The following is a 27,265-nucleotide window of genomic DNA, read 5'->3' as shown; positions in this document are numbered from 1 at the left end:
ATAGTTTACTTTCATTTTTGAGTCTGAGGCTCTTTTCAACGCTGTAGAAAAGGACAGAAGCTGTTAACTATGGCGGGTGAGTCCTTTTCTGACTAGCAGCTTGGGAGTAGGATCTTAGAAAACACTTGATTTATTGCTCTGTAATAAACACAAGAAAGGAAGTGAGCCACTAGCACACATTCTGAATTCCTTTTCTTACTGATTGTGTGTAGTTTGAATCATGGGATCTGTTGTTAGAGAGATCATATGTTTTCCAGATGTCTTCTAGCCAGAAAGAAGTTAATTCTTTTCTTTTAGTTTCTGGTAATCATTCTTTTCTTTTAGTTTCTGGTAATCAAAGGGAGGGTAAAGAAAGCCAGAGGAAGTTATTTGCGTGTTCTAGAAGTTTCAAAATGCATTCTGAAATATTTCTTTTGATTCCAAATTAATTGCCCATATCATAAACCTTTCTCCCAGAATCAGATCTGAGAGCCTCTGAAGTGTTACCCTCTTTGACATCTCTTATTGTGAATTACATTTTTTCTCTGTTTAAAGTGATTCAATTTTTCCCCTTTCTCTTTGTTCCTGGTACTGACTACTTTAATGTAATATTTCATGGATTAATATCACTGTTGTTTTGTTTTGCTGTTGTTGTCGTTTTTAACTGATCTCCTTCTCTCCAGGACTTAACTCTCCAATCCATTCTGCACACAACTTTCAGGTCATCTGTCTTATACACAGAAGCTGAAAAAGCCTAAGGGATAGAGTCATGAGTTACTTAGGCAGCTAGTATTGCAGCAGGTAATATGCTTCCTTGGCTTCATTCTCCTCGTAGGCAAAGGGAGAGATTGGACTAGATCAGTGGATTCTAAACCTTCTAACATATCACAGTAATCTGTAGTCATATAAAAAAGTCAGATGACTACCCCCTTTCTCACCGTGAATAGCTCAATCTTAAATACCCTGCAGGCATTTATTACCTTTGAAGATTGTCACATAATTCTTATGAAACTGACTTGACATAGGTTTGTGTACAGATTAGTGTTATTAGGAAAGTTGACCAGTTAGTTAACACTCTCTGCTTACCTGTTAGTGATCTATTAATGTAATTAATTAACTTTGCTCAGGGACATACAGTGGCTCCCTATTGCCTTTTTAAAAAAATATTTGAACTTTCAGACAAGTTCTTCTACCTTTTGAAACATGTGTATCCATTTTTTCCACTAATCTTTGTAAAGCATGATTTCAGCTTCATAAAAAAATACTGTATTTACTTCACTTATATTACCTTGTTGTTGAGTTTCTTTACTCCTTTGATTCTCCCTGTAGAACAATTCTCTCCGAGGTTTATGTCTCACTTCACAACATTTAACTTAAGCTCCGGAATCAAGGGATCATTAGATAAAGATAGGGGAAATTGAAAGCCACTAGTCAAAAACAAGTCGTGGTTTGATAATTATAAACAACCAAATGTAGTCAGTTATTGCTACCTTAAACTCCTGAGGAATTGTATCCTATAATATGTTTAAGTATTACTTCACTTACCTGGAACCAAAACTGTGGTACTGATGAGTTTTTCCCTCTAATTGATTCCTTCCATTTTTATTATCACTGCTGCTTTCATTCAGTGATTATAATAACAAAAAAAAAATTCTATAGTAACCGTCTCTTTAAAAAATACTTAGCGTATGATAGCTATTTCATGCACTCTCTCTGATTTAATATTTAAAATCAATGAACACAGTTTGCTATTATTGCCATATTATAGTTGAAGGGGATACTTAGAGAATGCCTTCAAAATATGCTTTAGGTCAAAAGTCTGTTAGGAGGAGTGGTCTCAGGTGGGCATGACTCTCAAACTCTGCTATTACTCTACCTTTCTGCAAACATCTTCAAATACTTGCCCTGTCTCTGATCACTGCCACTTCAGTCCTGGCTTCATATTTCTATTTTTTCTAAAGCCCAGCTCTTCCAGTTTTCTGGTTACACCAGATACCCGCACGTCTTTGTGCTTCTTTCTTCACTGCTCTCTGCCAAGAGACCAGCCCCTAGTTTTCCAAGGGCCAAATTCCTACCAGTCCTTCAGGTCTCAGTGCCAAACCCTGCCTTCTCTGGAAAGCTATCTTCTACCTGAGTCACACTTTGCTTATGCTTTTCTTGAGCTTCTGCTAATGATTTACATTCTTATAATATTTTTCATTTTACTTATTTGCATATCTATTTTCCCACTTGACTGCAAACGTTAAAGTGTACAAACATGCTTCAAAAGTGGTACCCCCAATACTAGCAGAGTTAGTTTCAAGAATTTATGCTGATTAAATGTACCTGAATGGACAGGGGAATGAACACGCCTTCCTTCTGCTGAAACGTCCAATATGCAACTATCGTCTGTTAAATGAAATCAAACTTACCTGATTTGCTATTAAGAATTTGTAATCGCCAGGCGGGTTCACCTTGCCCACTGCTTAGACAGAGCCAATTTATAAAGACAGGGGAATTGCAATGGTGTAAGAATAATTCACACAGAGTCGGCTGTTCAGGAGACGGAAGTGTTATTATTACTTAAATCAGTCTCCCTGAGCATTCAGAAATCACAGTGTTTAAAGATAATTTGGCAGGTAGGGGCTTGCGAAGTAGGGATTATTGATTAGAATCATAGGGTATCAAAGTGAGGTTTTCTTGCTGTCTTCTCTTCCTGGGTATGATGGCAGAACTGGTTGGGTTAGATTACTGCTCTGGGTGGTGTCAGCTGATCCACTGAGTAGTGTCTGCAAAATATATTAAGTGCTGATACTAGGTTTTAAAAAGTGATATTATCCCTGGGAGCACAAGGGGGACGTTCCGACTCTAGGAGCCAGAGGCTGCATGACCCTTAAATAGTAATTTTTAATCTTGTAGCTAATTTGTTAGTCCTGCAAAGGGAGACTGGACCCCAGACAAGAAGAGTGTTTTCGAGAAAAGGCTGTTATCAGTTTTGTTTCAGTCAAACCATGAACTGAATGTTCGGCCTATACCCAGGAATGAATAAGAACAGCTTAAGGGATAGAAGCAAGATAGAGTCGGTTAGGTCTTATTTCTTCACTGTTGCAATTACCTCAGTTATAATTTTGCAAAGGCATTTTCAATCCCTCCATTTGGGTTTTCTAATAGCTTAATCTGAAGGTGTAGGCTATGAAGATGGGAAAAGGCCATCGATCACTCTGGCTTCTTCCTGCTGACAGGGGACATGGTGGAAATTAGAGTGAACCTCAAGGTGAGAAGAATGGAACCACTTTGCAATTGTATGAGCACACTCATGCAGGACTGACTGGGTTTCCAATGCTTGCAATGCAAAAACATTAGTACGCTCCTCTGTAGTTTTACTGTGATATTTAACCCAATAGCCTCCTGTAAGGTAAATAACAAATCCTAGGATGAAGAGGACAATTCTCAATTTTAAAAGCAAAGATTTGAAAGCATTAATTTGGGGACTTCTAATCCACAAAGAATTTAGGATTTAGTCCAAACTGTAGAAAAAACTCAAGGACAACTAACAACAGATGTATTTATATGTTTTCTTTTGAAGCATAATTTTTCTCTCCAGATCCCATTTTTATTAAAAATAAATTATGATAGAACAAATGTGTTTACCAAAATAAGTTTTAGTCTTATTGTACTTGGCCTGACTATTTGCATAAAGTGCAGTAAGAATAATTATTTTTTATTTAAGCTGTTCATTGTTTAAATTGGCTTTAATGGAACTCTGTTTCATGAGGAATCTCAGATAAGACTTTTTAAGAGCCGATCCCAGCCACACATTTGTACCCTTAAATACCTATGGGTTGGGTAAATTCCTTTTCTCTCAAGGTCCCAAGATAACCTGGAGCTCATGAACCTGTTAGAAAGTGATATTCTTTACTTACTACAGATCAAAAACCTTGTACAATGACTCTGTGTAGACAAGGTATGAGGCCAGATTCCCCAAAGGGCTTTTATTGACTGTATAAATCAACTTTGATTCTTTAAGGGAAGTGTGACATTCCAGTCAAAGCCTTGGTAAAATAACCAATTTTTCCAATTGTGTCGTGTTACAAAAGAAAACAGATTTTTATTGTACTTACGGAATTAACCATGTTGCCATAAATTGAGAATACTTACAAAGAGTTTCCAAATTCTGGAGAAATCAGGTAGAGAGAAACAAATATGCTTCAAAATTTTTTCACAGGAGTGTATTTTACCTACTTGTTAAAAGTTGCAAATATCTCTAAAGAAATAAGTTATCTTGACTCTGAAAACAAAAGGATTGGTAACTTTTAAGACATCAGCTCTCTGTAAGAGTCCTGGAAGTTTCATTTTTTTCCTCTATTCCAATAGCACAATTTTTTAAAGTTATCTGAGACCTGCACTCAGAGTCCTATATCTGATTATTTACTGCCTTTTGAAAAGGACCAAAGCAAGACAAAATGTCTGTGGATGACAAAAGTCTATAGACCCTATTAAAGCCATAATCAACTAGGAATTTTGCTTACTTCTGTGGCATCCAACAATTTTTACATAACAATAATTACCAATAATGTACACTAAATAATATCAGAATTATAGAAGTTAATATAAATATACAGAAGACAGAAAATTCAGTACTTCAAAGATTTTTTATTTGCCAGTTGTTAACCGGATTACTGGCTTCAGAGGGGAGCCCTCGGAGGAACGGGGCCAGAAAAGCATGCATTTTTTTCCGAGCCAAATAAGCAGCCACGGCTGAAGGCAAAAACAGATCTCCAAAATGAAGGGTGCCATTTTATACTGGACCCTTGATCCCCCAAAGGAGGGAAATATTACTGGAGAAGAGAGAACAGTGCTTCTAACCTGCATTTTATTGCAAGGCAACCTAAAGCCAATCAGCCCATTTTGAAATCAGGCCATCCCCCAAGGAAGTCTCATCTCTCAGTCAGTTATGGGGATGTTTCCACATCTTCCAGGTGGCCTGGAGCATGCTTCTCTAATTCAAGTGTGCAAAGAGCCAAGTATCCCTCTGAAAATACTATTAGCCATCCCTTAAAGTATATTTCCTACCTAGTTATTACATACCAAAGCCCTCTCATAATGCAAAGTAATTTCTGATATCCTCAAAACTCAAACTGTCAGACAACACAATGCAAAACAGAACAGAGCCTTTGATTTTGAGAGGGATCTATCTACTTTTAATTCCTTGGGTGTCATGAAGAAAACAGAGGGTTTTTTGTTTGTTTTTTTGTTGTTTGTTTTTGCCGAAATGGGGTCTGTGGTGCCTCCTCTGTTTTTTCCAAGGAGTCCCAGGCTATCAGAAGTTATCTTAGGGCCTCTCATGTGTGCATTAAGAGTGGCAAGACAAAAAAAATGGAGAAAAATAATTCAGTTGACTAAGAAGAAAAAAACATTTTATGGCTAAATGAGATCCAAGAAGAGAAAAACATTAAAGCCTTTTAAAATTATCCATAACTTGTTTATTCACTTTTAATTAAGCTGACTTTTAACCATAGTGCTCTTAAAAAAATCCTTTTAAATTTCTTATTACCCAACTTTAGCCATGCAGGCAATATTTCTGGCTTTTGAACTTTACCAAAAGTAACCTCCCAGGTGCTTCAAAGACATGGTAAGCAGTTTCTTTTTACAAGATTTAGAATTTCCCCAAGGTAGTTCAGAGAAAGGAAAATTCAAGAGAGGAAATCAGAAGCTATCCATGGAGTTTTGGGGGAACCTCATTAAATGGCAAAGTTATGCAAATAGTAAGCCAGAAAGAAATCATTCCAGAAGTCAAGAATAGAACCTGGGCAGCTATTGTCAAAAGGCAAAGTCTTAGCTACTGAGTTACAGTCTTGAGAAGTTTCCATTGCTATTCCAAGAAGGATACTAGAGAAGCCATTTTTAACGTTACCAAGGTTTTTAACTGCTCAAGAAAAATTTTTAGGGCTGGATGGTGTAAACCAAAAGAAAGTATCCACATTTGGTCACAAGATTAAGATCTTAAGGAGACCAAACAAGACAGAAATTCCATACAGTATTGGTTTCAGGGACCCATAGCAAAGTTTATAATTGTCCAGCCTGCTGAGCTGGCTTGAAAAGCAGGTTTAAAGGGGTCCTAAACCCATATTATATCCTGCAATACCCCTCTTTCTGTTACAGAACACTGAAAGACAAATTCTTAGCAGAAAATACACCAGATTTGCTACAGGCTAGGACTAGTCTTGCAAATTCTTTTTTCTATTAATCAAACCCTTACAGAGAGACAAAGAGTGGTATTTACTGTTTACACAGATGGAGAAAGAGAGTGAGACCAGAAACCTAGCTTGTAAGAATGTCTTACTCTTTTTGCTGGCATACCAGATTTCTGGGTTCCCTTCCTCTGCAACTTCCAGAAGAATGGAATGCCTTCTGATCACCCTGCTCACCTCACGATGGTTGTGGGATTCAAGCCACTTTACAAGAAAAAATCACCATTTTCTATCGTATGGAACCATAGGCAAGATTCTTAAAATGCAAGATACTGCCCAACCGGCTGCATGGGGAACTGTTTAACATTTTCCATCCCAGCAGAATTCACATAACAAAACAGACACTAGTCACCTCGTTCAGCACCCAATACCAACCTGGCAAAGGTCAAACTTTTTCCTGTTGGTCCCTGTTGTCTTTGATCCACTCCAGATGGGGAGGGATGACCTCAGAACAGTAATTCACAATGGAGTATCTGGGTAAGGCAAAGAGCAGATAGTCACCATGAGACAGGCCTGTTGAGCTTTCTCCAGGGCTCATCAAATGTAACAGGTAAGAAGAGTTCTCTGAGTTAGGTCTGCTGGACTTCCTCCAGCAATTCCATCTGAGATTCCCTCCACATATACAAACACGCACAAAGATGGGACAGACAGGGGGCCTTCCAAATCAGATGATCCCTAACCAGGAACTCTAAGAGTATCCCTTCCAAACTATCCTCCTGTTCTCTGTCTGAGAAATCTCAAAATCTTCCTGATTGAGGAGAAGTCTCCTGAACCAAGACTCTTCCTACTAGTTAGAGCCAACTGAGATCCCAGTGGAGCCATACATATACCCCGTGGTGGAGCGACAAAAGATACCCTGCAATGGGGCTACAGACACCTCATCATATAGCTACAGACCAGTCAAGAGAAGGAAGGAGGCATTAGCAATGCCTAGTATATTCACCAGTTCTGACACCCTGCAATGGGGCTACAGACAGACACCCCACTATGGTGTCACAGAACCAGTAAGGAGAAGGAAGGAGGCATTGGCGCACCTAGATTACTCACCAGTCCAGACACCCTGCAATGTGACTACAGACAGAAACCCTGTGATAGGGCTACAGTTAGAGGACATCTATCCAGGATTATTTCTCCACTGCAATTAAATGCATGCACACTGGGTTGGCAGTGCCTGCCAGTGGAGATAGTACCAGAGCCAGCCCCCAGTCCAAGAGAACTAGGCGGCAACTTGGGCTAGCTTCTGGATCCATCGCTGGACAGAAGGCACCAAACCGCAGACAGGTAGCCACAAAGGCTTTCCCAGTCTGATTTCTTTCACTGTTGTAATTTCCTCCGTTATAATTTTGCAAAAGTGGTTTTCATATTCTTCAAGAGTTGAACCATACTTAAATTTTATTCATTTGTTCCTACATTGCCTTGACTACTGATTCAGTAAATAATTAATAAATATCCCCTGAATGCCAAAAATAGTGCAGGTGTATTTCATGGCCCCTGTCCTCACAGAGCATAAAATCTAACAGTGGGTAGTGATAAGTAGGCTGGAAATCACAATTAAATGGAGAAATGAAAAAAAAAAAGTCTGGACGTGGTGGCTCACACCTGTAATCCAATGCCAGCAATTTGGGAGGCCAAGATGGGTGGATCACCTGAGGTCAGGAGTTCGAGATCAGCCTGGCCAACATGGTGAAACCCCATCTCTACTAAAAATACAAAAATTAGCCAGGCGTGGTTGCATGCACCTGTAGTCCTAGCTACTCAGAAGGCTGAGGCAGGAGAATTGCTTGAATCCGGGAGGCAAAGGTTGCAGTGAGCCGAGATAGCACCACTGCACTTCAGCCTGGGTGACAGAGTGAGACTGTCTCACAAAAATATATAAATACATAAATAAATAAATGGAAAAAAATATGCTACTCTAAGGAGTTACAAGGCGCCCTAGGGGCATATACCTCTGACCATGTCTCCTCTGGAAAAATCAGAGAGGATTCCCTTAAGAAAATACCATCTAATCTGATACTTGGAGGATGGACAGAGAACAGTACAAAAACCGGAAGAAATTAGAAACGGGGTTGCTGAAAATATACAGATCCCTAAGAAGAGACTTGATTACCTGGAATAAAAAGCCATCTAATCTGAGACTTGAAGGTTAGACAGACAGCAGTAGGAAAACAAGAAGGAATGAGAAGGTGGGGGCTGGAAATTCTATTTAGAGATCCCTAAATAGAAGCTTTCTAGAAACTAAATGAAAGGCGGAATGTTTTGAATGTAATGAGCAGAGTGGGAACAGTATCAGAAGACGAGTGAATGAGAAGGCCTAGATTAGAACAGGCTGAAAGTTTTCATGGTCAAATCTAGATATTGGAACACTCCTCATTATGAAGAGTAGAAAGGGTGGAGAGTAGGTTGATAAAGTTCTTATGAATTTATTTCTTCAGAAAGAAAGGATGTTGGCCTGAATAGAAGTAATGAACAATTAGAATTGAGAGAAGTGGTCAGATTCTGAAAATATTTAGCAAATAAAATTGATGCAATGTGAATTAAGAAGGGAAATAAGATATAGGGAAGGCCAAAGAGGTTGAATATCACCAGCTTTTGCTGCTTTTTTTGTACATGGAGTATAGGTATTATTTACTAGTATATGGAAAAGAGAATGAAGGATGGAAATGAAAAAACGAACAGTTCATCTTTGTAAGTTGGGTTGAATGAGATTGTGAGATGTAGTTGAGATACCTCTTTGTATATTGGATGTATGGGCTTCAATACCGACATCCACATCTGGGCTGAATCCATAAATTTGAGGGTGATTTATTTATTATTTTAAGCATATAATGGATGCCATCAGAATGTGCAGATTATACCTCAGGCCATACTTTTAATTTACTTATTTATTTTTTTATTTGACAAATAAATATTGTATGTATTTTCTATGTGCAACTTTCTGCTTTTATGAGTTTAGCCTGTTTAGATTCTACGTATAAGCGAGATAATGTGATATTTTGTCTTTTGGTGCCTGGCCTGGCTTATTTTACTTAATACAATGTTCTTCATGTTCATCAATATTGTCAGAAACAATAGGATTTGCTTCCATTTAAAAGCTGAATAGTGTTACATTGTGTATATAAACCACATTTTCTTCATCTATTCATCTGTCGGCAGACATTTAGGTTGATTTTGTATCTTGGCTATTGTGAATAATGCTGCAATGGAAATAGAAGTTCAGATATCTCCTTGAGGCACTTATTTTCAAATTTGTGATGTATACTAAATAGTGGGATTTCTTGATCATATCTTTAGCTCTATTTTTAACTTTCAGAGGTGTCTCCATATAGGTTTCCATAAAGACCATGCTAATTTACTTTTTCTTTTTTTTTTGAGACAGAGTCTCACTCTGTTGCCCAGGCTGGAGGGCAGTCGTGGAATCTCGGCTCACTGCAACCTCCACTTCTAGGGTTCCAGCCATTCTACTGCCTCTGCCTGCTGAGTAGCTAAGATTACAGGTGCCCACTGCCACGCTCGGCTAATTTTGTATTTTTAGTAGAAGCAGGGTTTCATCATGTTGTCCAGCCTGGTCTAGAACTCCTGACCTCAGGTGATCCGCCAGCCTTGGCCTCACAAAGTGCTGGGATTACAGTCGTGAGCCACCACGCAGGGCCTAATTTATGTTTTTACAAACAGGGTGTAAGAGTTTCTTTTTTTCTACATCCTCTCCACCATTTGTTATCTTTTGTCTTTTTGGTAATAGCCATTCCAACAGATAGGAAGTGGTATTTCATTGTGGCTTCAATTTCCCTGATGGCTAGAGAGGTTGATCATTTTTCATATACATATTATCTGTATGTCTTCTTTTGAAAAATGTTTATTCTGGTCCTTTGCTTATTTTTAAATCAGTTTATTTTCTTTCTATTGAATTGTTTGTGTTCTTTGTATTTTGCATATTAATTCCTTATCAGATGTATGGTTTGCAAATCTTTTCTCCCATACTGTTGATTATCTCTTTAATCTTTTGATTGTTTCTTTGGCTGTGTAAAAGCTTTTTAGTTTATCATGTAATTTCATTTGCACATGTTAGCTTTTGTTTCCTGTCCTTTTGGGTCATATCCAAAAATTATTGTCTAGACCAATGTCATGAAGTTGTTCCCCTCTGTTTTCTTCCAGTAGTTTCACAGTTTGCATCCTTACATTTACATATTTAACTCATTTTGAGTTTATTTTTGTATATGTTTAGAGATTTTTATTCTTCTGCATGTGGTTATTCAATTTTTCCAATACCATTTATTGAAGAATTTGTTCTTTCCTGATTGTGTGTTCATGAAACCTTCGTTGAAAAGTCAAATTAATGTAAATAGTTGGGTTTATTTCTGGGTTTTCTGTCCTGTTCATTTGCTCTCTGTTTCTATTTTTATGCCACTATCGTGCTATTTGGATGACCGTATCTTTGTAGTCTATTTTGAACTCAGGTAGTGTGATGCCTGCATCTTTGTTCCCTTTACTCAAAATAGCTTTGCATATTCAGGGTTTTTATTTTGTGATTCCATATAAATTTTAGGATTTGTTTCTGTTTTTGTAAAAGCTGCCATTAGAATTTTGATAGGAATTGCATTGTATCTTTAGATTTCTTTGGGTATTATGGACATTTTAATAATAGTAATTTTCTCGTCCATCAACTCAAAATATATTTCTACTTATTTTTGTCTTCTTCAATTTCTTCTATCAATATTTTATAGTTTTGAGATTTGTTATTATTGTTGTTATTTTTGAGACAAGTTCTTGTTCTGTAGCCAAGACTAGAGTGTAGTGTCACAATTATTGCTCACTATAATCTCAAATTCCTGGGCTTAAGCAATCCTCCCACCTCAGACTTCCAAGAAGCAAGGACTATAGGCACATTGCTACGATGGCCAGCCAACTTTTTAAATTTTTTATACAGACAGAGTCTCAGCATGTTGATCAGGTTGGAATTTTATACTTTTATGTGTACATGGTTTTTTTTTTTTTACCCACTTGGTTAATTGATTTCTAAGTATTTTTGTAGCAATTTTAAATAGAAATTTATTTATTTTTAAAGATGGTTTATTGTTATACAGAAACACTACAGATTTTTATGTTTATTTTTTTATCCTGCAATTTTCTTGAATCTGTTTATTTGTTCCAAAATATTTTTGTGGATCCTTTAGGGTTTTCTGTATATAAGACCACTTCATTTTTAAACAGGCACAATTAAACTTCTTCCTTTCCAATTTTGATGCCTTTTATTTATTTTTTGTTGTCGAATTGCTCTGGCCAGAACTACGTTGAATAGAAGTGGTGAATGTGAGTATCTTTGTCTTCTTCCCTATCTTAGAGAAAGGGTTTTCAACTTTTCACCATTGAATATGTTAGCTGTGTGTTTGTCATACGTGGCATTTTCCGTGAAAAGCTCTTCAATTTTATTGCTTATTATATTTCTTCACATATCATTTATTCAGTCAACACCATATTAGTTTACTGAGCACACAAATAAATAAAACAGAAGCCCAGAACTCAGGCAGATTGGATATCCCACAAACTAATCTGTGTACTGTTTGCAAATCACAATGTGTTCCAACATCTGTACATGATGTTGCAAGACTAATATTTTTGCTACCTGTTCTCAGAAGCCTTTGTGATCTCACCTGTTGGAATGTACTAATGTTTACTGAGCCCCTTAAACATCCTGTCTACATTCTCTTAAGAAGCTCTTCACCAACTGTCAGGCAATGTAGTTTGATGAATTAAGAATGGGGGCTCTGGATTCTGAATCACTAGATTTCAATTCTTATTTCCAGTTACTATATACTCGGTGTTCTTTCACATTATTTGAGTTAATTACTTATTACCTTTCATTTTCCATATAAGAGAGGTTAATATATGTTTTACATGGAATTTTTGTGAAATTTCAGTAATGCACTTGGCATGATGAGGACTCAATGAATATTAACTATTTTAATTGAACCATATCATGATTAACTATATAGAATATGGTGGAAAAAACCAAGATTTGAATCCTAATTCATGTGATATGAAGCAAGTTATTATTTAAATGGTAAATATAAAATAGGGAATGTAATAACTACCCCACTGGCTTACTGTGAGGGTCCAGTATATTAAAATTTGTAAAACCCTTGGTACAGTGATTTGTAAATAATAATGATAATTATAATGATGATTTATATTGCTTTATATGCATTCATTTTTTATTTATAATAGGTACATGGGAGATGTTACCCTTTATTAAGTTAATTTATGTTAGGTAACTTTTTTCCTGGTTTGTAATATCTAATGTCTTTCTCATAATAGTTGCCCAATAAACATTTATGAAAATATGAATTCAAGATAACCCAGACAATGAGGCTGGTGCTTCTGTGCCAAAGCTTTTGTGCAATGTCCTGACATGATTTCTTTAGATGTCATTTTGTGTCAACACTATCCTTACATCTACACGGATTGTATAATTGTCTTCATAGCATTGATTGAGAATTGATAAGACATCCAGCATTTCTCTGTACAATCTGCCAAAATCATATCTGTTGTATTGAAATAAAGGGTGTATTATTTTGATATCTATATTTCCTCATAAATATTCAAATTACTGTAAGGAGTAATACATTAACATGGTGTCAAATTAAATTAATCGACTACACTGGAAGATTAGTAATCAGGTTACTTTCCATTTTAAATTTTCATTGACAGCAAGATTTGAAAGAATTATAAGTATGGATGCACTCATCCATTTATTCTTTAATTTATGTATTTAGCAAGCATATTAAGTACTTTTAAACATTTTGAATATAAAGATGGGGGTATAGGATGTATGTTAAAAAGTGCAAATTCAAATATATAGTTCTTTAACCAAGAAAACTAAATACAGAAAAGAGTAAAAATCATATAGTCTAGTAGGAAGAATTTATATTCTAGACAAGAGCATTGACTTTCCCAGGAATATATATTTTAGGCAGATCATTATCACTATGGGTTGTGAACCAGTAAAAGAGAAAAATGAATGCAGTGATGACCAGGAAGTTAGCATGAGGTCCAATGCCACAGAAGGAAGATGAGAAGCTAAAAGCAAAGAAAAGAAAAAGGAAAAAAAAGAAAATAAAAAGTATTAAGTGGCAATAAATTGTTAAACAACCGGGTGGGAATTTGATGAATGACAGAAATCTACGGGTACAGGAAGACAGATGGTGAAGTAGGACATACTTTCAGAAGCATTTCACATTGTAGAACTACATCTAAAGTGACGGTGAAACTCTTTAAGCTGTGCCCATAGTTAAAGGAGTCTTTCTATTTCTAACAGAGGGCAACCAGAGAAAAAAGCCACTTAAGATGTTGGAATCCCTGGGCAAAGATTTCCTCACTGGCGTTTTGGATAACTTGGTGGAACAGAATGTGCTGAACTGGAAGGAAGAGGAAAAAAAGAAGTATTATGATGCAAAAACTGAAGACAAAGTTCGGGTCATGGCAGACTCTATCCAAGAGAAACAACGTATGGCAGGTCAAATGCTTCTTCAAACCTTTTTTAACATAGACCAAATATCCCCCAGTAAAAAAGGTAAGACTGGTCTTTTACAATGAATGTCTCAATTTTCCCAGAATCTATTTAACTCCAAGGCCTAAGCAGTGTCTTCTGTGATACCCTTATCTTTCCCTTCCTCAACTATCATTTTCACTAAACCTATCATTGTCCTTTTAGAGACCACTTCACCTTTTGTAGGGTGGAATCCAGTTTACAATCACATAAAAGGCTGAGTCCTTGTGTTTAGATTTTGTACAAAAATAGTTAATAGTTCACACCTTGTAGTAAGAGATACATAGAACTAAACCTAGATTCTGTCACCTGTGACCTATGCAACTTCCTGCAAGTTGCTTAACTTCCCAAGCTCCCTATTTGTTAGTCTTACCATCTGTGAAATGAAGACAATTCCAGTACTTTCTCATAAGATCGTCAAGGCCTAGAAACATTATAATGACAGGCACCACATGCCAACAACTCCCAAGATATTAGCTCTCATCTGGAACTCTCTCCTCTGAACTCCAGACTCATTTAGCTCTAGCAGTATATTCAACAGGTCTACTTGAGTGTTTTGCTGGCATCACAAAACAAATACAGCTAAAACTATACACTTTGTTCTCCAGAATAAAACTGTTTCATTTTTATTCCCTTTTCATCTCAGTAAACAGAAACAACATCTACCAAGTTTCTCCTACCAGAACGCAACTGGTTTCTTCACCAATTAATAACAGTAATCAGTAGTTTTCTTGGCACACAGTGGATGCCTAAATAACATAGGATGAATAAATAAATAAAGTATTATGCATTCAATAAATATTAGTTTTCATAATTATTATGTGGATGCTATGAACTAGACTTTTCCAGTGCTTACTTATTTCTGCGAGTTACAAAATATGATAAGGAGAATCTCTATAAAGTGTCTAAAATTTTAAAACTTCTTTTCGGAACTTTTGCCCCAGATTGAATTATGTATTATTAGAGGTTAAACATTCTCACATTGAAGTTCACCAGAGACAGACTCAATTCCCCCCCAGAATTTAAGCTTAAAGATTGAGCCATGAAGTATTACAGATTACCAATAATGATAAATAGTAATAAACAAAAGGAAATATAAATTGTTGAGACCTCACCATATCAAATGAGCTTTTTCAATCAGCACTCCTCTGTGAAGAAGGGGTGTTCCTACCAACAGGGAGCACGTGATAGCATGACAGTTGTTCAAGATTATAAGAAGGTAGCATCCTCATTCATATTTAAACTGGTCCCTTCGCAGGGCTTTTTGTTTGTTTGTTTTGTTTTTTTCTCAAACCTGGGATGGCATGGAAACAATCTCCGTTTTCAAAAAGTCAGTGATAGTGCAACTAATGGGAATTAGAGTAGAAGTCATAGAGGTTTCAGAATGGTTTTAGCAAACCCAGATATTACAATGAGCATTCGATTCTAAACTGAAGTAACCTATCTGATGAGCAGAGGCTGTGGCAGGAATAAGACAGCTGCAGCCCCTCACAGGCGGGGTCTAGTAGCTCCCTGGGCTCTATCTTCAGATGGAGTCTCCAGAGTGATCCCAGAAAAATTTAGGTACACTGCCAGTGTACCTACAGTGTACCCAGCTCTCTTTGGGCAGCAGTCTGTACTATAATATGTACTATCTTGTAATGAAATGATTTGCTTTCATGCTAATTTTACTATTGGATGTAAGATAGAAATTCTATCTCATTTTTAATTTTACCCGAAAACACTGTATCTACACATACACACATAATTATCATTAGGAGATGACTAAGTTAGGAAGTTCTCCAAACCTGTAAGTGAACTGGAAACAGAAAACCTTGGACTAGAAAACATACCCTCTAACCAGGGAATATCCAAGGATCCAGCATGTCTTCACATTGGCAGAATTTTCTGAAATAGGACCAAAGGTCATATATTACTGTGTAATCTATGAAAAGAGATGCTCAGAAGGTCTGACATTCATAGATACTCTTACAAGTTGTTACATCTCCAGAGCTCAGACTGACTGGCTTTACAAATAGCTGGCTTTACAATTTGCACAGGGATAATTGAAGTTCATTTGTTCTAGAATCATTAAAAATTAACAGCAAAGTTGCTAAAAAATAATGCCTTGAAAGTACAAGATTCAATATTCTGTGGTTTGGTGTATGTATGTATCAGTATATGTAGTGGGGATTAGGAGGGGACGATTACTCCAAGATGGGATTTTGTTCCATCCTATATGGGATAACTATTAAGCATTTGGCTTGTGGTTAAAAACACATGTTAAAATAATACTTTTTATATGTTATGTTAAATAAATGTTATTAGAATTAATGTTACCTGTTTAATTTTACCTTTTACGTGTGATAGTAGAAATTAAATTTTGGACATGGAACACACATTAAATTTGTAGTAGATAGCACTCTGACAACTATTTACTCAGTATACTCTTGCACAGACACAATACAAAGTCCACACAGATAAATGAGTATCCCGGAGTAAAACCTTTGGAAAAATCAAATTCTTTCGACCGTATAAAGAAAGGCCAAATTTAACCCCAACATCATCGAAATGTTTTCCCCAGAATGATCAGAATCTATGATTACATGTTTGGGTAGATCTTCTTTTCTATCTTTTCCAGTAGCAATACATCTCCTGATGTGGAATACTAGATATGAGATACCACTAAAACCCCTGTATGTAAAGAAATCTTCTTCCCAGGACGTCTTCTCTCTCGAGCTTCTTAGGTGATAAATTGGGTCACAGAGGCAGAAATCACAACTTATGTTATGTGATATCCTGCAGCTCATCTGAATATGGAGGCTAGACCACCTGAGTCAGGAGAATCTGCAGATGCCCTCAAGCTTTGCCCTCATGAAGAGTTCCTGAGACTATGTAAAGAAAGAGCTGAAGAGGTGCTATGCTATCTGCATTAAACAGCAAAAAAGAAGAGAAATCATTGCTTTCCTTCAGTGCACCATTTCTTACAGCACTAAATGATTGGGGGTGGGGATGGCAGTAACCATTTGCAATACTGCTTTTAGTAAGGGAAAGATTATGTGACTTCACAATGATACCAATCCTCTCTCAACCCATAATGCAGATCATTTTATCATGAGTTGAGAGAAAATTGGTATTTCTATGGCTCATGTATTTATTCTTGTAATTATTTGGATTTTATGAAAATTGTAGCATTAGTCATGGAATAAACATATTTACAAGATAAGATAGCTGACTAGTAATTGGTTGCACTCTAGTTGAAAAGTCTAGACATGAAGGATACTTGGGAAATATAATTAAAGCTTGAAAAACAGTATACATTTATGTGTTAAAAATAGTAACAAAATAGCTATGCTTCCAAAGGCAAAGACTTTTGCTGTATTCATTTTTCAATGGAGCCAATGACAACATCTCTTGCTTTGTATGAAATTTGACCTGAACTTTGAATGCTAAGAAAGATTGGAGTAGTTGAAGAAGAAAAGAGAGAAGAAAAGGGGTAGAAATTATCTAGTTTCCTCAAGATTCTCGAATAACCATTTCAGATATGTCCTGGTTCTTTCCCTGGGTTCCTCAGAGAGAGAAAGTCAGTGTCTTTGATGCAAGTTAGAGCAGAAAGCAGCTGCATGAAGACTTAAAAAGCAACATTGATAGGCATAAGGGGGCTGAAAGAAGACTTGAGTAAATTAAATTTACTGCATCTCCATATCCTGCAGATCTATCCAATAAAGGAGAGAAATGACCGCACACGCCTGGCTCTCATCATATGCAATACAGAGTTTGATCATCTGCCTCCAAGGAATGGAGCTGACTTTGACATCACAGGGATGAAGGAGCTGCTTGAGGGTCTGGACTATAGTGTGGATGTAGAAGAGAATCTGACAGCCAAGGTAAGAACCCCTCAGTCGCCACAAACACATACGTATTCAACACACATCCTTGTAATAACTACTTAGTTTCAACGAGCTCAACAAAGTTTAACAACCTGTGTGTGTGTGTGTGTGTGTGTATGCAAAATGAGAGTACTAGATTGGTAAATCTATGTCTCTTTGGTCCTCCAAATATCCTCAATTCTGGAAAACTAGACTAAACATGATTGGCACATGTTTTCATGTTTCTTATTGAATTCCAAAATCATGTGATTGGGATGCAGCCCCAAGAATCCCCAGAAAATTACAGACTAATGAATGCTAAATGGGAGTACACTTGTAAAACAAATATTAAGTCCTAAACCTGGTGCCAAGAGCTATTCTTAACATTGGGAATAGGTCTGTAAATGAGACAGGAAGCTCCCAGCCGGCATTCATCTAGGTTACAGTGGAGAGAAACAGTGAAATTTTAAGAAAAAAGGCAACTTCAAGCACCAGGTGTGCATGTGTGTGCCTATAAAACAGTGACAAGACAGCCAAAAGTAAGCAAAAAGAAAAGAAAAAGGAAACATAAGACAGAATTGCAGGGTGGGGAGCCATGTTTTTGGTTGGAGACGGCTTTGGAAAGACACGAATGCAGTGCCTTCAAAGTAGGAGACGCTACTGTGAAAGAGCTGAGCTGAAAATGAACCTGGCACATGAGAAGCACAAAGAGAAGACCAGTGTGACTAGAGGTTGAAGGAGAATGGACACAGTATGAGGGTGGAGTATGGTCAGTCCAGAAGTTTGATTCTATTCTAAGCATAGTGGGATGGATTTTACAAAGAAAGTGCTGTGTTGCATTTATAACACACGACTCTTGGTAGGTAGGAAGAGAAAAGATTGAGATGGAAAAGAAAAAGTAACATGAGTAACACATAACAATATACAATATACTAAGAAGAGAGTATGTCAGCAGGAAGAGAAAATGGGAACCCACAGCCCCATAGAGAAGGAAAAATAAAACCATAAAACAGTTGTTGTGACTGAGTAAGCAATATGTGAAGCACCATGACCCGGATGTCACATATGTTTCTTGTTTCACTCATGGTAAATCTGGGACGTCCTATTAATTGTGATGCTTCTCTGACTGAAGTTAGACATTGCTCTTTTACAGGATATGGAGTCAGCGCTGAGGGCATTTGCTGCCCGACCAGAGCACAAGTCCTCCGATAGCACATTCCTGGTGCTCATGTCTCATGGCATCCTGGAGGGAATCTGCGGAACTGCACATGATGAGAAAAACCCAGATGTGCTGCTTTATGACACCGTCTTCCAGATATTCAACAACCGAAACTGCCTCAGTCTAAAGGACAAACCCAAGGTCATCATTGTCCAGGCCTGCAGAGGGGGTGAGTGCTGAGACTGAACATCTAACAGTTATGAAGGTGTATGCAGAGAATTGTGATGTTTGGTTTATATTTAGGGGAAACAATGTTAGACCCCATCCAGTGCAAACAAAGTACAATGAATTCTAAAGAAACTCTACCTAAGGGTCTGGTATAATAAGAAATTGTCTCATCAGCAGAGAAATTTCTGTACAGTTTTATCCACAGTAAGCGGTGAAGGAGATCATCAGAATCCCTAAATCAAAGTTAGACAGAAATACTGAAACTTTGGAATGGAATCATTTTCATGATAGCTTGATTTGTAAATGTTTTACAGACATTTGGACATTGTGTGGTTTGAGAAGAATTTCCTTTGAAACTGGGGCCATTATGTAAAACAGCTTCCCTTTTTCTTATAATTATTGAGGGGGAAATTAGTAAACAGATCAGGGAACTTTAGAATGTTGCAGTTCAGTTTTGCTCCAGAGATTCAATTGTCTCATGGCTGGCTGAGGATGGTGGTTCATGCCTATAATCCCAACACTTTGGGAGGCCAAGACAGGAGGATGGCTTGAGGTCAGGAATTTGAGACCAATTGTCTCATAGCTCTTGGAAGCTATTTTTCGAAAGAAAACAGAGGTTTTTTTCTAAAAATGGTAAATTCAAGATGATTTCACTATCAGTAGCCACATTGTTGAATGACACTGGAGAGAAAGCAAAGTGGGGTGTGTATGTGTGTGTGTGTCTGTGTGTGTATTTGTATCTGTGTGGCTCTGTATGTATGAAACTAGTAAGAATGAATATTCAAAAAGAACAAGGTGGGCAATTGTGATAGCCATTCTGTGGGAGGCACAGCAGTGTGCAGAAAGTTAATGTCTCTACAGCAAACCGTGGGGAACTGTGGGTCAGAGACTCTCCAGCATCCTTGGAAGTGGCCTCTTCACAGTCACCTGAGAACCTGGAGGAAGACGCTGTTTACAAGACCCATGTGGAGAAGGACTTCATTGCTTTCTGCTCTTCAACCCCACGTATGTATCTTTTAGTGGCAGTAAGGGACTTGTGGGCCTGAGGCTACCTTTTGAATGAATCTACAAAATCAAGAATCTCTATGAAACAATGATCTGATAGAATGTTGTGTGCTGTCCACATATTTTACATGATCTTATGTGTGATATGAAAACAGATTCCTACCCCCTCCAAAACACACATTTTTGAAAATTGTACTTTTATTATAAGTGTTACACTTTACAGTCAGAGGCATACCAAATATTAAAGCAACCCAATACATGGGAACCCATTCACCACTCACCATTTAAACATATGATGAATTCTGTTTTTTTTTTTTATTAAGCCCATTTAACATTTTACATAGTGTTTTTATGGATTCCAGGAATGACATCTCTTTCTCAAATGATCAACTTCAAGTCTTCTTCTCCATATTTCCCATGTGATTCTACAATGACCAGTGCCATTGCATGCCCTACTAGAACTGTGGATACCCTTTAAAACAAGTAGAAGAATTCAGTGGAATTATTCCACTTTACAGAGGAAGGAATAGAAGCTCAGAAAGATGAAGGAACTCCCCAATGTTCACAGTGAGTAAGCAACAAAAAATTGCTACCAGGCTCCAAAGTTGTGGGGTTGATTAGGTCTAGTCTCAGGGAACATTGGTTAGTATTTCACTTCTAGGTAATTATCTTAAGGAGCGTACATTTGGCCGTTTTTGATTTGTATATTTTTTAAATCTTATTTTTTAAAACCACTTTATTGAGGTAAGGTTGACATAAATAATGGTACATATTTAATGTGTACAACTTAATGAGTTTGGAGATATGTATGTACTTCTGAAATCATCACCACTATCTATGCCATGAACATATGTCTCTTCTCCTAAAGATTCTTCCACTTCTCTGTTTATTATTATCATCATTCCGTGATTGTGTGTAAGAAGTATACTTAGCATAAAATCTACTCTTTTAGCAAATTTCAAGTACATAAAACAGTATTGGTTACTATTGGCACCATCCTGTACAGTAGATTTTTATCACGTTTTTTGTCTTCTATAACTGAAACTTGTCATGTGTTCATCATTTTGTTTACTATATGGTGAAAGACAGTGTGGCATAATCTGCAAACAACCATAGAGCCTGGTAGCAATTTTTTGTTGGTTACTCAATGTGTGAACATGGGGAAGTTGCTTCATCTTTCTGAGCTTCTATTCCTTCCTCTGTAAAGTGGGATAATTCCAGTTATTTCTCAAGCCCCTATAAAAGCCGAGAGAATGAGCGTGAGTTTTGTAGTAGAAAGTCAATCCCAAGAATCAAAATTCATTCATTACACAGTCTCTTGCAATGCTTATGAACTGCAACTTTTGGTCACCTTTTGCTAGGCTTTCTGTTTACTTTTTGTGGAAAGTGGGTAAATGTCAGGTTGTAAGTGCTTCCTACAAATCTGTAAAGATAATTCCCAAGCTATGCTTTTCTTTTTAAAAAATTCTCAAAATGGAAATATAAACAAAAACATAGTGAAAGTCATAGCCCAAGGCATATCCATCTGTATCATCATAGATAACGTGTCCTGGAGAGACAGCACAATGGGCTCCGTCTTCATCACACAGCTCATCACGTGCTTCCAGAAATATTCTTGGTGCTGCCACCTAGAGGAAGTATTTCGGAAGGTAAGTGTCTCTTTCTTTTCTAGTTATTCATTTATTTCTTCAGGAAGAATTTGTCATAATTCGCCTTTCACTTCACAATGACAATCTTTGTCAGGGAAGTGAAAGTAGAGAGGTACCTAGTTTCTGTCATTTGGCTGTTTGAAATATGGCTAAGGAAAAGACAATTCCAATGTATCCCAGCAGAAGATCAAAGTAAAATAAAAAAATGTCAATCATAAGCTTTATGTTATGGACTATAAGTTCTTAAGTTTTAGAGAAGGAAAAATATTTTGAAATAATTTTTATTACTTAGTTTATCAAATGAATGAAATCTGAGTGGTCCGCTAGGTCATGGAGTTCCTCCTAGTGATAGAGGGGTAAATGAGGCCTATGTGACGTAAGCCTATCTTCTAGGACTCACATTTTCGTGGGAGATATGGATACTGAAAATGTGGGTTAACCAACGAACATGCGCTTACAGATTGTGATAGGATCCATGAAGACATGTGAGAGGGAACAAAATGAAGTCATTCTTTCAATAAAATGTGTAGAAGGAAAGGTTTTCTATTCCTTGCCCAACTTGGGACATTCCTTATTCCCACTACTTCCTATATTATTTTTCTCCATAGCTTGTACCTCCACCCACTCAGCATATATTAATAGTTTATTCATGTGTCTGTTTTTTATAACTTGTATTTACTCATTAGCATGCAAACTTCAGGATGGCAGGGATTTGCTCAGTAATTCAACAAACCGGGCATGTAGCAGATACTCAACTAATAATTATTGAATAAATAGATGCATAAATACGTAGATAAATGCTCCCTCTTGTTTAGGGAGAAAATAGGATTGGCATTAACATAGAATAGTATAATTATTAGTAAAGTAAAAATTGTAGAAAACAGTAAAACTCCTATGGGAAAGAAAGATACACCTTGGCATTTAAAGAAGAAATCATCCAGGACCAGCACAGTCACTCATTCCTGTAATCCCAGCACTTTAGGAGCCCGAAGAAGGGTGGAGTGGCTTGAATCCAGGAATTTGAGGCCAGCCTAGGCAACATGGTGAAACCTGTCTCTACAAAAAATACAAAAGTTAGCCAGGCATATTGACTAGAGCCTGTAATCTGAGCTACCTGAGAGCTGAGGTGGAAGAATCACTGGAGCCCAGGAAGCAGAAGTTGCAATGAGCTGAGATTGCACCACTACCCTCTAGCTTCGACAACAGAGTAAGACCCTGTCTTTAAAAAAAAAAAAAAAAAAAAAAAAAAAAGTACTGAAAGGAGGAGGATGAGGAGGAGGATGAGAAGGAGGAGGAGGAGGAGGAGAAGGAGGAGGAGGAGGAGGAAATGCAGCATAAATTGAGACAGAGTTCCTGTGAATAGAGATCTAGGAAGCTAAATCTTTTAAATCTTTTTGGATAATTAGGAGTTAGATATCGTACTTTCAAGGATGTTCATAGAAAAAGGAACTGAAAATTCTGGATTTAGGATAAGTAGACTCTTACCAATTAGTTGACGCAGAAAAACTTCAAGATCAGCTTAGTGGTGGAGATATGAAAGTTGTTCAGTGTTTGGGTCTTAAAGATAAGATACTGGGGCTGGGTGCGGTGATTCACCCCTGTAATCCCAGCACTTTGGGAGGCCGAGGTGGGTGGATCACAAGGTCAGGAGTTTGAGACCAGCCTGGTCAACATAGTGAAACCATGTCTCTACTAGAAATACAAAAAAACACAATTAGCTAGGCTTGGTGGCGGGCACCTGTAATCCCAGCTACTTGGGAGACTGAGGCAGGAGAATTGCTTGAACTCGGGAGGCAGAGGTTGCAGTGAGCTGAGGTCGCACCATTGCACTCCAGCCCAGGAGACAGTGCAAGACTTCAACTCAAAAAAAAAAAAAAAAAAAAAAAAAGATAAGATACTTAGATTTAATTCTCCTTCAGTTGAGGAATCAGCTTTGGTGGGCATTGAAACTACAGAGTCCTTCCTTATCCAGTTTTCATGAACAATTTCCAAGGAATAACTTATTGACAGATCTGTAGGTCAGAAATCGAAAATAGAGAAAACGAATGTTGAAAGACGTTGGATTAGACACAAGGTGTTTATTTTGATGTAAAGAGTGCAGTCTGACAGGGAGTGTTAATTCTAAGAGGCAGGGTGCAATGTTGAGGAGTTAGAATGCCCATGGGCTTGGTTCTATGAAACCTGCAAGCTCTTTTCATTCCAGGTGTTGTCTGGTTCATGGTGCAAGATGCTTTCTGAGACCTGAAAAGAGTCTTATCTCATTTACAGCCTATTTTATTTTTCAGGTACAGCAATCATTTGAAACTCCAAGGGCTAAAGCCCAAATGCCCACCATAGAACGACTGTCCATGACAAGATATTTCTACCTCTTTCCGGGCAATTGAAAATGGTTAAGTATTGAGAGTTGTTGGTGGTGTGTGAAATAAATGAGAGAGTGATATTGGTGGTTAGGTCCAATGACAAATGACAGCTGAGTACTTGGATGGTCAAATTGGTGTTTTTGTTGATATAGTCTGGTGATTATCTGCTACTTTTTTTCTGACTTATATGCATTTGGACTCCTCCAACTCTACAATTAATCAGGCAATCAATCAATCAAGGAAGTAAGAAAAGCTGCAGCAGAGTGTGATAATGAAAAACTAAGGATAACAATTATTAAAATGGAAACATGCTCATGCTTCCATTACTATTTATATTCATTTATCTCTCATAGTCTTTCTCTTTTACTCTCCCTTTCTTACGTACACACACACACACACACACACACACACACACAGAGAGAGAGAGAGAGAGAGAGACACTAAGTAACCAAACACTGCATCAAACCCTGAACAAAATGCAGTAAACAAAGGAGCTAACTCTGGAGAAAGCAGCATTTTGATCCTCTGAGTGAGGATGTCACAGCAAATACCACATTACCGACATCCGGGTACCATTACCAGATAGTAGAAAATACATCCTACACTGTAGAGTTTGTACTGATCTAGGCTCTGGTTCTCAGACTGTTCTCACAATGCAGATCACCAATCACTCAGAGTTGGCTTCTGAATCCTCAATCACAGTCAAGAAGTTCCTTCAAGCTCCAACGTAACTTTTGTTATTATTTTGATTACAATGTTATAGAATGGGTACATTGAGTCTGTACCAAATGATTACTTTCTTCACTCATAACAGCTTTATTTCACACTAGATTATAAGACTATTATCAGTTTCTCTCCAACATGCATACTTAAAATTATATTTTATAGTGAATTATATAAAGTTGTTCTCAATACTTCCAACATTTACCACATAATTTTTTCTCTTGGTTTCTGACACTTCAGTCACAATATTGCATCATTTCAGCGTAACAGCTTTCAGTGCCTAATCCATCCAATGGGGCGACATTTGGACATGGAACTGTTTGTTGACCAATATTTGCCAACACTAACTGTGCACCAGGTTGTGTTCTAGATGCTTGGAATATGCCAATTAACAAAGTAAATAGATTTCTTACACTCAGACAGCGTATATTCTAGTGAGTAGAAACAGAATCTGAAAACATAAAGTGGTAAATACATCACAGGTCAGAAAGCAAAAAAAGATAAAAGGAAGAATAAAGGAAGAGAAAGGAAAATGCAGAATGATGGATACTGTACTCCTATAGATATTTCACTCAAAAGCTTTTCTTGAAATAATGAAATCAGAACAAAGAATGGAGAGAGTTGGGGAGTGAATAACATGGTTCTTATACAGGGAAGGTGTTCCAGCACAGAATACAGCCAGTGCAAATGCCCTGGGGTAGCAATGCACTAAACATATTTAAATAACTGCAAGGAGACAGTGTGACCAAAAGAGAACGTTACTGGGGAAAATGGCAGAGACAAATTAGGAGAAGCAGTGAGAAGTCAGATCTCATGGTTCTATGCTATCACATGGTAAACCTTTAAAAATTATTACCTGAGTGAGACAGGAAGCCTTTCTAGCGCTTTAGAAAAAAGAAGTGATATGCTTTAAATTAGGTCTTACAAAGATCACATTTTGGTAAATAGACTAAGATGTCACAAATGGAAATCAAGGGAAGTGGCAAGAACACATGGAAGAGGATGCAAGAAAAATCATGATGAGGGATGGGATGAAGGCAACAAGGGTGACCATCTTGACATTCTGTTCTTTCTCTCCCCTGCAGGAAGCCACAAGCAGCCCAGTCCTCCTTTATCAACTTCAAGGAGCACCTTCATTAGTACAGCTTGCATATTTAACATTTTGTATTTCAATAAAAGTGAAGACCAATGAATGGTGTCTTTTTCTAATAGTGAATATAATTTCAATGAAAACGGTGGGTGAGTGGAAATGGAGGAAGCTAACTGGATTTTCGAGTTTTATGGCTCATGAAATATCTATACTTGGTTGATGAAGAAAACTGACTGCGACTTACCCCCAACAACAGGATGAAAGAAGATGTTACTGAAAACTATAGTGGGATACTGCCTCATACCCATTTGAATGACTCCCATCAAAGAAAACCCCCAACAAACAGAAAATAACAAGAGTTTTCAGGGATGTAGAATAATTGGAATCCTGTGCTCTGTTGGTGAGAATTTCAAATGGTATAGCCATCATGGAAACCTGTATGGTAGTGCCTCATAAAATTAGAAGCAGAGTTACCATATGCTCCAGAAATTCCACCTATAGGTACATAACTAAAGTAATTGAAAGCAGGGTCTCAAAGATATATTTATATACCCACATTTATAGCAGCATTGTTCACAATATCTAAAATGTGGAACTATCCAATAACTGATGAATGAATAAGCAAAATGTGGTATATAAACATAATGGAATTTTATTCAGCCTTAAAAGAGAAGGAAGTTCTGACGTTTGTTACAATATGAATGAACCTTGACATTATGCTATGTGAAATAAGGCAGCAATAGAAAATTCATACCGTATGATTTCCCTTACATGAGGTACCTAGGGTATTCAAATTCATAGAGACAGAAAGTAGAAGGGTGACGGCCAGGGACTGTGGGGAGGAGGAAATGGGGAGTTATTATTTAATGATATAGAATTTGAGCTTTGCCAGATAAAGAGGAATTCTGCAGGAAAATGGGGGTGACTGTTATATGACATTATGAATGGATTTAGCATCAAATACTACATTTAAAAATGTTAAGATGGTCAATTTTGTGGTATGTATTTTTAAGACAATAAGGCATTGGGGAAAAAGGGGATAATCGGAGGTGAGAAAAGATGGAATAAATTGCACCCAGGAAATTCTGATCAACTTACACAAAAGAGAATTAAGCTACTATGCAAAACTGATGAAAGAAGACATGAGAGTAAATTATAGTATTTATTATTTCAAAATGAATCAAGGAAATAATTGGAAATCACACCACCATCAAATATTATGTAGAACAGGAGAGGAATTTGGCAGTGTGAATGAGCTACATTTCATTTTTCATATGAGACCGTTAACCACTTTCTGCTGTGATAAATCTTAGCAAAACTAGGAGTCCAAGCATATATGTCTTTTTTTCCCCCAGAGTGTTAATCAAACTGAGTTAGGCAACTTTACTTTCACACACCTGTGATGCCTCAGGAGCCACCTCGACATACACATGTCAAGAGAATTATTAATT

The 27,265-nt window shown here is 37.2% G+C and overlaps 1 protein-coding gene across 3 annotated transcripts; it reads left to right on the top strand.

The window, feature by feature from the left end:
- Positions 1-25,913, top strand: CASP4 (caspase 4). 3 transcript variants are annotated; one of them, XM_028832625.2, is made up of 10 exons: positions 1-76; positions 11,491-11,516; positions 13,522-13,776; positions 16,537-16,646; positions 17,445-17,618; positions 18,754-18,988; positions 19,849-19,992; positions 21,532-21,641; positions 23,927-24,030; positions 25,810-25,913. In XM_028832625.2, the coding sequence occupies exons 3-9, from the start codon at positions 13,551-13,553 to the stop codon at positions 24,023-24,025; spliced, it is 1,098 nt and encodes a 365-aa protein (XP_028688458.1). In that variant the 5' UTR covers positions 1-76; positions 11,491-11,516; positions 13,522-13,550; the 3' UTR covers positions 24,026-24,030; positions 25,810-25,913.
- Positions 25,914-27,265: the final 1,352 nt, after the last annotated feature.

The sequence above is a fragment of the Macaca mulatta genome, chromosome 14 (assembly GCF_049350105.2).
Source record: "Macaca mulatta isolate MMU2019108-1 chromosome 14, T2T-MMU8v2.0, whole genome shotgun sequence".
In the NCBI taxonomy this organism is placed as follows: domain Eukaryota; kingdom Metazoa; phylum Chordata; class Mammalia; order Primates; family Cercopithecidae; genus Macaca; species Macaca mulatta.
The sequence above is the reverse complement of the archived record's forward strand: the minus strand, read 5'-3'. Positions and strand labels throughout refer to the sequence as shown.